Source organism: Podarcis filfolensis (assembly GCF_964270895.1).
Source record: "Podarcis filfolensis genome assembly, chromosome: 8".
Classification (NCBI taxonomy): Eukaryota; Metazoa; Chordata; class Lepidosauria; order Squamata; family Lacertidae; genus Podarcis; species Podarcis filfolensis.
In genome coordinates this window covers 89,277,951-89,287,860 of record NC_139611.1, presented here as the reverse complement: position 1 = coordinate 89,287,860, position 9,910 = coordinate 89,277,951, and the positions used below count along the sequence as shown (strand labels likewise).

At 51.9% G+C, this 9,910-nt stretch overlaps 1 protein-coding gene across 2 annotated transcripts; it reads right to left on the bottom strand.

Moving 5' to 3' along the window:
- Position 1: 1 nt before the first annotated feature.
- On the bottom strand, positions 2–9,619 carry LOC310768614 (NTPase KAP family P-loop domain-containing protein 1-like). 2 transcript variants are annotated; one of them, XM_083627077.1, is made up of 5 exons: positions 9,542–9,619; positions 6,912–6,985; positions 5,275–5,406; positions 1,006–2,801; positions 2–465 (listed from the first exon to the last, which is right to left on the bottom strand). In XM_083627077.1, exons 2-5 carry the CDS (start codon positions 6,928–6,930, stop codon positions 142–144), a joined length of 2,271 nt encoding a protein of 756 aa, XP_083483203.1. In that variant the 5' UTR covers positions 6,931–6,985; positions 9,542–9,619; the 3' UTR covers positions 2–141. The 2 variants fall into 2 exon arrangements, with proteins under 2 accessions (XP_083483203.1, XP_083483202.1); XM_083627076.1 differs by lacking the exons at positions 6,912–6,985; positions 9,542–9,619 and having other exon boundaries at positions 5,275–6,060.
- Between the last annotated feature and the right edge of the window lie 291 nt (positions 9,620–9,910).

Below are 9,910 nucleotides of genomic sequence, written 5' to 3'. Positions count from 1 at the left end.
ATTTCAGGCAGATTTGCTGAACTTTTATTTCTGGAGTTAGGGACCACAGCGCTTCCTTTCTATAAGAAATAAATAAATGTTGAAGTGGCTGTATCAAGTCCATCTCTTGCTCCAGATTCCAGTAGCAATTTGCAGCACGCCTCAGGTGCACAGAACCTGGTTGAGCTGGTTATTTTCCCTGGAAAAGTTCAGGGACCAGGCGCTTCCTCTCGGCGTGTTCTCTTGCACGCCTAAGTAGGTCTTCTTTCCGAACATCACCATGGGAGACGATGTTGAAGGGGCCTGAGAGGGCCCTGACCCAAGGAAATACGCACTGAAGGTCACCCACTCCCCGAGACCCATGCCAAGGACATCTCTGATTTCGTTCCTGTCGCTGTAGGCCAGGGCGCGTCCGTTCATATGGTGCTGCCTCAACCTCTCCTTGTACCGCTGGGAATTTTCCTCTTTCAAGCCAAGTTGGTCCATCTGGAAAAGAACAAAAAGCAGAGGTGGAAACTCACAATCACGTCCCTCAGCACTGTCCCACACATGGGGAAGGCAAGGAGAAGTTTTTCTGTTTAGGGGCCGTATTCCCTGTTGGGCAACCTTCCAAAGGTCACATGACCATGGTGGGTGGGGCCAGAGGCAATAAGTGGGCAGGGCAACCAATGTAAATTTTATGCAAATAGGCTAGTGTCTCCATCCAGACAGGCAAGAGGCATAATCAGAGCTGAAGGCCAAATCCCAGCCAGGGAAAAACAGCTGAGGTACAAAACAAAGCATACTTCTCTAGAGTGTATTCCTAGTAGGTTGGGATAGATCTGCGGGACATTACTGCAGTCAAAGCAGCAACCCATGTTTTGCCAGACAGGCACATGAAAAGAATGAGGCTCACAGAGCTTTCCTGTGAAATTTGCTAGAGAGAACTCTGTGGCATCGCCCTAACACTATATACTTCCTTCCTGCTTGGGCAGCTTTCCTCAACCTGCTTCCAAGCTGACCCTGGGCAAGGCAGTGCTCTCCTACCTCCTTGCAGACCTCGTCCACCGACAGCCCCAGCAGAACGCATCTGGAGAGCCCGTGGCCCTTCTTGGGGCTTCGCTTCAGGCTGCGGCTGCCCCGGAGCAGCTCCATGTGCCTCTTCAAGGAGGAGTCCAGGTTGACCGTGTAAGGCAGGAAGAAGCTGGCGTCCTTCACCTGGAACCTGTGGCACAGGAAGCTGTGGAAGAGCTCGGGGTCCCCGTCCAGCTCCAAGAGCTTCTCCAGCTGGCCCTTGAGCATGTCGAGCTCGTCCATGTACTTCTCGTACACCTCCCACAGGAAGTGGTGGGGAGTCAGCTGGCAGCCTTGGCCCAGGCCCAGCCGGCCCACCTGCTCATCGTCCTCAATGCACTGCAAGATCCAGCTCAGCCGGCAAGGCCACTGGCTGGCCAGGAGCACCCAGGAGGCCACTTTGCGCGGGCACAGCTTCTCCCGGGGGACCTCCGTCGCCATGAGACGCACAGTGACGGAGATGGTGTTGATGATCCGTCTCATCTGCACCATGTTGTCCGTCATGTACTCCTTCATGCTGTCGTCCAGCAGGAACTCAAAGGCCTCCTGGATCAGGTCCTTGGCTTTGAAGCCTTTCTTGCACCTTTTTTTGGGAGGCGCTTCCAGTCTGGGATTCACGACAACCAGAGGCACCTGGCTGCCATCGGCGTGTCGCTCAGGGGCCTTCCGGCCAGCAGAATCGTAACACAAGGGCGACCCAGCATTCAGCCTCCTCTGGTTTTCCTGCAGAAAGTCCACTTCTCCCTCCTCGTCCTCCAGGCTTTTCTCCTGCTCCTCCCTGAAGTCGACGGCAGACTTCACCAGCTGCATCTTGGTGTGGGTGTCCATCTTGGGGACCGAGAATGGGAGGGTGATGATGCGGTTCAAGAACTCGTAGCCGTTGTTGGCCATGCCTTTCATGTACAAGGAGTTCTCCACGCAGTCCACGATCACGCTGGGGTCGGCTACCAGGATGGAGACGAAGGGCGCCTCATAGTCCGAGAGGAGGATGTTCATGGCATCGAGGACGCCCACCACTTTGTCGGGGCTGCAGTTGTCCAAGCTGGTGATCTCCAGCACCACCCTGAGCTTCCTCCGCTGGAAGATCTCCATGAACTTCAGGAACTTGGCAATGATCTTCACCTCCCTCTTGACGTTGCTCATGAAGCCCAGCTGGGCGCTGAGGTCTGTTCGGTTCATCTGCCTCTCCAGCTGGGCCTTCTGGGTGACGATGACGTTCCGTACCACCATGATAGCCATCCGGACGGATGCCGCAGCTGTGATCCCAACCGCCGTGGCCCCAAGGCCCTCGACAACAGCAATGGCGTCCCCGGAAGCGTTGCCAGTGGGGATGCCGAAAACAAAGATGAGAGCCGCAACCCCAACAGCCACGACCGCCACCAAGAGGATGGCAGCCCACAGCGGCAGGCAGAGGTACTTCTTGCTGATCCACTCCTGGCGCAGAGGGGCCTCGACAAGGCCACACTTCCTGCCCACAGCTCTGTAGACGCTCACAGGGACAAGGCCAAAGTGACTCTCGATGCCGTCACACAGGGCAGTGATCAGACCTGCCCAGAGCTGGTCACTCCCGGCGTATTCCCAGGCGCTGAAATGAATGAAGATGTGCTGGACGTTTTTCCTTTGCCGGTGCTGCAGTGTCAGGACGGGGTGGTAGAAGATCATGAGGAAGACGACGGAGACCAGATCCCACCCAGAAGTCCCTCGCTGTTTCAGTCCGGTCCGCTGGAATTCCTGCTGGTCTTTTTTCTGTGACTGAAGACGCATGTATTCTAGAGGGAAAGGAAGAGAAGCAGACCAGAGACTGAGTCTACTGTACCCCAGCCGACCAGGGTCTGTCCTGATTTCTGTTGATCATACAATACTTTAATTAACTACCCAAAGTTTAAGATCCCCTCCCGGTCCTCACTCCATGTGTGACCTCCAAGTGAATTGAGGTACATGGCAACAAAGGAGAGGGCCTTCTTGGTGGTGGCACCTCGGATTTGGAATAGCCTTCGCAGAGAGACTCGCCTGACGCCTGCTCTGTGGTAAAACCCAATTTTCATTTAAAAGGTTTTAAACTGGGATTAGACCATTTTTTGGAAGGTAAGGCAGAGAATTGCAGGTGGGGAAAGTGCTAGAGCACTTGTGCCCTTGGGCTTTCCTTGAGGCATCTGGCTTTCCACTGTGAGAACAAGATGCTGGACTTGAGTCTGACGCAGCTGCAGGGCGGCTTGTATCTTCCCATTCTGCAAGGCCTCTTACACGTCATGCTTGAATAAACCGTACACTCTCACCCTTTGGTGTCATTTCAAGCTCATCTGTAAATGGTTTCGTTGCTTTATTTTCTGAGAGTTACTTGCTATTTATTTAAAACTTTATTCTCTACAGTGGTACCTCGGGTTAAGTACTTAATTCGTTCCCGAGGTCCGTTCTTAACTTGAAGCTGTTCTTAACCTGAAGCACCACTTTAGCTAATGGGGCCTCCTGCTGCTGCCGCGGCGCCGGAGCACGATTTCTGTTCTCATCCTGAAGCAAAGTTCTTAACCTGAAGCGCTATTTCTGGGTTAGCGGAGTCTGTAACCTGAAGCGTCTGTAACCTGAAGCGTATGTAACCCGAGGTACCACTGTAAATGGTTTCCATCTCTCTAAGCAGTGTGTTTTGCCTCCGCTAGGGGAAAGTGAGAACAGCGAGAAAGCTACTTGGTGCAGCAAATAAATGAAATCCAAGCATTGCACCAGTGAAACTCAAATTCTACATGAAGACAAACCCTTACTTTGCAGGGGGCATCTCTGGAAATGGAGATAAACACGTTTTGCTCTCCTGACACATAGCCCTTGATAGCCCTGCCCTCCACAGTGTTTAACTCATCCCCCACCTGCATAAAGCCACTCCTGCTCTTCTTAGCCATCGCCTCATCCAGTATGAATGAGTTCCACAGGCTACACTTGCATTCTGTGAACAAGCACCAAAGGCAGATTTAGGGCAGTGTGAACAAAGCAGTCGCACCAAGCATACAGCCGTGGGGGCTGCCTTCTCAAAGCCCAGCGAGCTTTGGGGGGGAGGCGTGAGGGCTCTGACTGGGTCCCAGAACCCTCTTCCTCCTTCCCAAAGCCAGGCAAGCACTGTGGGATGTGACACATAAGTAGCAGTCAAGTACAACATTCCTTGTTTTCCTAGAGTGGACATGTGGGGGAAACATTTGGTCCAGCCAGTCAAAAACTTCCTGTTTCCTCCTGGTTCGGACATACTTCCTTTACATGTAACTAGAGGTGGGCGTGACCTTACCTGTCCAAGTAACAAAAGGGACAAGTCATGCAGCTCTCTCTCTCTCTCTGACTCCCTTTATCCTTGGAGCAGCTTTTTAGCAAGAAATGCTCTGTTGGCTTTCAGCCAACAGAAGACACTGGGATTATCCCCATATGGGATAGATCCACATGTGTATACTTTATAACTAAGTCTGCCTTCAGGGATCCAACTGTGAACTGAAGATACTGTGAGTAAACTTCTTTTATTGACTTTAAATAAGATTGTCATGTGTTTATTCTTTAAGAGGGATATAATGGAACTTAAAGGTAAAGCTAAAGGACCCCTGACAGTTAAGTCCAGTCACGGACAACTCTGGGATTGCAGCACTCATCTCGCTTTACTGGCCAAGGAAGCCAACGTTTGTCCGCAGACAGTTTTTCCGGGTCATGTGGCCAGCATGACTAAGCCGCTTCCGGCGAACCAGAGCAGTGCACAGAAATGCCATTTACCTTCCCGCCGGAGCGGTACCTACTTATCTACTTGCACTTTGATGTGCTTTCGAACTGCTAGGTTGGCAGGAGCCATAGCTGTCAACTTTCCCCTTTTTTAAAGGAAAATTCCCTTATTCTGAATAGGATTCCTCGCAAGAAAAGGGAAAAGTTGACAGCTATGGCAGGAGCTGGTAAGGGAACTTACCAGGAACCTAATAGTGAGAGGCTTAGACAAGCCTGCAACCAGCTGCCTGCTGTGTATTTAAAAGGGGAATGAGGGACTTGTGAGCGCAAGTTAGGAAGGGTATAACAATATATTCTCTCCTGGCTCCCTGAACATTCCCACAAGCACGTACTGGGCTTCGGGAAGGAAATAGGAAGGCTCTAGGACCCTGCCAGAGCCTCGCACCACCTTCCTAAAGCCGGCACCATGAGAGCTATGCCTCCACAGGTTGGATTATTACCAAGGTCCGCCCTTTGTGAGCCCTTCCTTTCATGGGTCTTCACCTTACGAGCACTCACCTCGGATCCTGTCCAGGAGGAAGGCTTTGCAGTGCCCCCACGGTGCATAAAACCCAACCGTCACTGGGGAGGACACGCAGTAGAGGGCCTTGGCTAAGGAGAAGCAGTAGGCGTCGTCTTTGTTCTGGAACTCTGCAAAAGGAAGAGCAGGGGAGCAGCCAAAAGGCAAATCCCACATCAGATGCCCCTGGCCGCTGCGAGAATCAGCGGCGGCTGGTCCTTTAGGGTGAACGGGGACCCTGGCCCACCCACCTCAGGGTGTCTTCAGCCAGCCCCAGCTGCCTGCTTTCAGTTTGCAACTAATGCAGTCGGTGGCCCTGGCTGTCAGCCTCCTTCCTCCTCCTTAGACCAGGTGGAACTCAACAGAGGAGGATGCGGACAAAACTAGTATTCCTTGGCTCCACCTGTCCTTGGCTGTGGCTCCACCTGCTCTTTGGGCTACCTGCTTTCCGACCTTCCAGGCCCAATGGGCTCATGGAGGGGGTTTGAAGTGTATAAACATCAGGGGACTCGCAGGTCCCCTTTTCCTTGCTGCACTCCCTTGGCATCCAACTTGTTGGCATCCATCTGTCTCAAGAGACAATGGAGTGCGCTTCCGGGGGTGAAGTCAAATGGCTGTGTTAGCATCCTCCCCGGGGTGCAAGCTTGGGCCCTGTGTAGGGAGGTCCTGGGCTGCCCAGATGACAAGGCCCGCCCCCCTCAGCCAAAGGAAAGCAGAGTAAGGCATTTGGCACCAGCTTGGCTGCAGGAGTTGCTGGGAGGAGGTGTAAAGGTAAAGGGACCCCTGACCGTTAGGTCCAGTCGTGACCGACTCTGGGGTTGCGGTGCTCATCTCGCTTTACTGGCCGAGGGAGCCGGCGTACAGCTTCTGGGTCATGTGACCAGCATGACTAAGCCACTTCTGGTGAACAAGAGCAGTGCATGGAACACCGTTTCCCTTCCCGCTGGAGCGGTACCTATTTATCTACTTGCACTTTGACGTGCTTTCGAACTGCTAGGTTGGCAGGAGCAGGGACCGAGCAACGGGAGCTCACCCCGTCGCGGGGATTCGAACTGCCGACCTTCTGATCAGCAAGTCCAAGAGGCTGTGGTTTAGACCACAGCGCCACCTGCATCTTGGAAGGAGGTGTACAAGGCGCCATCCAACCACCTTAGGGACTCCAGATTTATGTAGGGTTCGCTCCTGAGCCTTTTCTTTTCCTGAAGCTGTTCCGCAAGGCAGCAGAAGTTTCCTTCTCTTAGATGGGCTCCCTTCCCAGGGGACCGAACCCCCTCTGCCCCCCACATCCCTCTGCAGCATGTGAAGACCAAGGGGGAAACTCATGTACCCTTTAAGGAAGTGGGGAGATGTGGCCGGCACAAAAAAGGGCACACCAGCCAATATGATGAGTACTGAATTTCACCTAGGCGAGAGGCAAGGCCTGTGAGGACCAAGTGATCCTATCTCCCTCCCTCTCCTTTCTTTGCAACTGGTGTTACGTGGGGAAGTGATGTTCAATATTCCTGAAGACGTCTACACAGCAGCAGACATCCTTCTTCACGGAATGGTTTACTAACTTGGGCTATGATCCTGAGATAATAACCTCTGAATCCTTCGGGTAAGTACACCCATCCTAAAACCAAATTATTCCTCTTACCTCTGGTCAGGGAGAGCATCGCTTTTGTCAGCCACGGGGTATTAAAAGGGCTGAAGATCCACAGCTGCTGGTTGCTAAGAAGAGGGAGAAAATGTGGAGGCTTTTCAAACTATCCCTGGGCCTGGGACTAAATATCTGCAAAAGCTTGCCTCTGGAAGGTTGGCAGCCCATCACGTGCAAATAGATGGAAGAAAGGTGTCGAGGACTGTTTCCCATCAGAAAATGAGGATTAAGACTTCATCCTCTGTACAGTGGAGATCCTCAGTGCATAGCATTGGAGAGCTGGTTTTTCTTCTTCTTCTACGGGACCGCCTCTCCTGGTCTGCCCCGCAGAGGACCTTAAGGTCCATGAATAATCATAGTTTAGAGGTCCCGGGCCCTAAGGAAGTCAGACTATCTTCCACCAGGGCCAGGGCCTTTTCAGTGATGGCTCCGAGCTGGTGGAATGCTCTGTCCCATGACACTAGGGCCCTTCAGGATTTAACCTCTTTCTGCCAGGCCTGTAAGACAGAGCTATTCCGCCAGGCCTTTAATTTGAATTCAGCCTGATCTTCTATTCTCCTTCCTTCCCTCCCCTTCCCCTTTTATGAAGATCACCCGCTCTGAGACCCCACAGCTAATTCTCCCCTGGCCTCCTCGCTGGCCCAAATAGGACCAATTCAGCCAGCTAGCCCTGGGGATTATCTAATGCTTATTTCCCCTAAACTGATTTTTGATTTTTGAATTTTATTGTTATTCATGTTTGTATATTGTATTCTATTCTGCTTTTCTAATTGTTTTAAATTTGCTGTTAGCCGCTCTGAGCCCGGTTTTTGAACTGGGAAGGGCGGGGAATAAATAAATTATTGTTGTTGTTGTTGTTGTTGTTCAGTTGATCTTCCTTTGGCCCCTATTCCTGCACAACTGCATCTCATAAGAAATGGACACTCCAACCCGATCTTTGCCTTCCAGGTGCTTTGGAGTACAGCAAGCGCAGTCATGTGATGCTGGTGTTGATGGGAGCACAGCCAGGCTGACTGGGGCAGATGTGCGTTGCAGCTCCAGAACATCTGCAAGGCGCCAGGTTAGGAAAGGCCAGCCTACAACCCTCTCCAGCTTCCTCTGCTCTGGAATTCTCAGCTGACGACGGACAAGTCAAATCTGTAACCTGAAGCAGCCTGGAAGTGATAGCACTGTTTTCTGGATGGCACCGCTTCAAGCTACAGAAGCTGCTTGGCACCCAGTCTGGTAATAAAACTATTCCAGATATGTAGAAAGACCTACACTGGCCCCCAGTACATTTCCGAGCACAATTCAAAGTGTTGGTGCTGACCTTGAAAGCCCTCAACCGCCTTCGCCCAGTATACCTGAAGGAGCGTCTCCACCCCCATCATCCAGTCCAGACCCTGAGGTCCCGCTCCAAGGGCCTTCTGGCGGTTCCCTCACTACGAGAAGTGAGATTACAGGGAACAAGGCAGAGGGCCTTCTCGGTGGTGGCGCCCGCCCTGTGGAACGCCCTCCCATCAGATGTCAAAGAAAAGAACAAAAGGCTTTTAGAAGACATCTGAAGGCAGCCCTGTTTAAGGAAGCTTTTAATGTTTAACAGACCACTGTATTTTAATACTTTGTTGGAAGCTGCCCAGAGTGGCTGGGGAAACCCAGCCATATGGGCAGGGTATAAATATATTATTATTATTATTATTATTATTATTATTATTATTATTATTATTATGTAACCAGTGTTCCGGAGAAGAAGGGGGAGGAAGCCTTTCCCTTAGCAAGCTGCTTGGGGTCTTGTTTTTCTCCCCTGAGCCACCACGCAAACACACAGAGCTTCACGAGCCCAGCTTACAGGTGGCTGTTTCTGACACAAGGGACACAACATGAGCATGCAAGCTTTTCCACCTGGCTACAGCAGAAAGTGGGGGCGAGATGACAAGGTCTCCTCCATCAGCTGCCTCATTTGCCTTCTCCCCTCCCAGAACCTCCTTCCATCCATGTCTGCTCCACTTGGCCATTTTAACAATTATGTAATATTATGTCAGAATCTAGGATTCCACTCGCTTTCCTCCACCCCAGCCTTCCTTTCCCCCCTCCGTAACGTATCTATTAGCCTCAGGGCGCCAGCTTGTGTGTTCTGGGCCCCCCTATATTTTGGGGGCAGGGGCTACCCCCAAAAAAGTTCCAAAAGTGTGGAGAGGAAGCCCTTATTTTAAACTGTAAACACCCATTAGGGAGTTGGCAGAAGAGGGACACATCAAAAGGTCGCAGGTAGGTAGTTGGCAAGCAAACACTACCTCTCCCTCTCTTTTCCTGAAGCAGTTTGTTGTGTAATCGCACAGCCTACGCTGCGCAGGTGGCCCATTAACAAAGCCTGTTCCCCAACATTAAGAGCATAAATGGCTCGAAGGTGACCGTGGGCAGAAAATATTCTAAAATAAGAATCACTTCCGAGATTGCATGAGCCATGCTGGTGAGCAGTAAATCTTAAGCGAATGCAAGGTTTATTGGCACAGCCAGCCGCCACTCAGCCCAAAGGGGTGTATTTGCAGAAGGATGATTCAGAGAGCCAAAGTTCAAGAACAGGATCCTTCTCCCTCGCCAGCAAAGCAGCAGCACCCAGAGAAGGCAAGGGCAGGTGGTCTACTTACGTGCAGGAAGCGCGCAGAAACTTCAGCACCCTGTTCCGGTTGCGGCAGGCCTCCTCTGCCAGCGCGAACTTTGCCTTCCTCCTTTTCAAAAAGCCTTATCAATTCCCATTACGCCTTTATAGACTTAAGGTGGTGAATTTCTCAGGCGAGGTGAGCTGAGCTCGCGCCGTCCGTAACTTTGGATGGGTGAGGGGTGGGTTATACCTGAAGGAGCGTCTCCACCCTAGGATCCAGCTCCGAGGATTTTCTGGGAGTTCCCTCACTGTGAGAAGCGAGGTTACAGGGGACCAGGCAGAGGGCCTTCTCGGTGCTGGCACCCAACCTGTGGAACGCCCTCCCTTCAGATGTCAAGGAAATAAACAACTACCC

Bases quoted from the DNA above. Each gene is read 5' to 3' on its own strand.
- LOC310768614 (XM_083627076.1), bottom strand. From the start codon at position 5,452: ATGTGGGATTTGCCTTTTGGCTGCTCCCCTGCTCTTCCTTTTGCAGAG. The intron at 2,802-5,274 runs GTGAGTGCTCGT...CTTTCCCTCTAG, and splicing joins CCTCCTGGACAGGATCCGAG to AATACATGCGTCTTCAGTCA. The intron at 466-1,005 runs GTAGGAGAGCAC...GTTCTTTTCCAG, and splicing joins TGGACGAGGTCTGCAAGGAG to ATGGACCAACTTGGCTTGAA.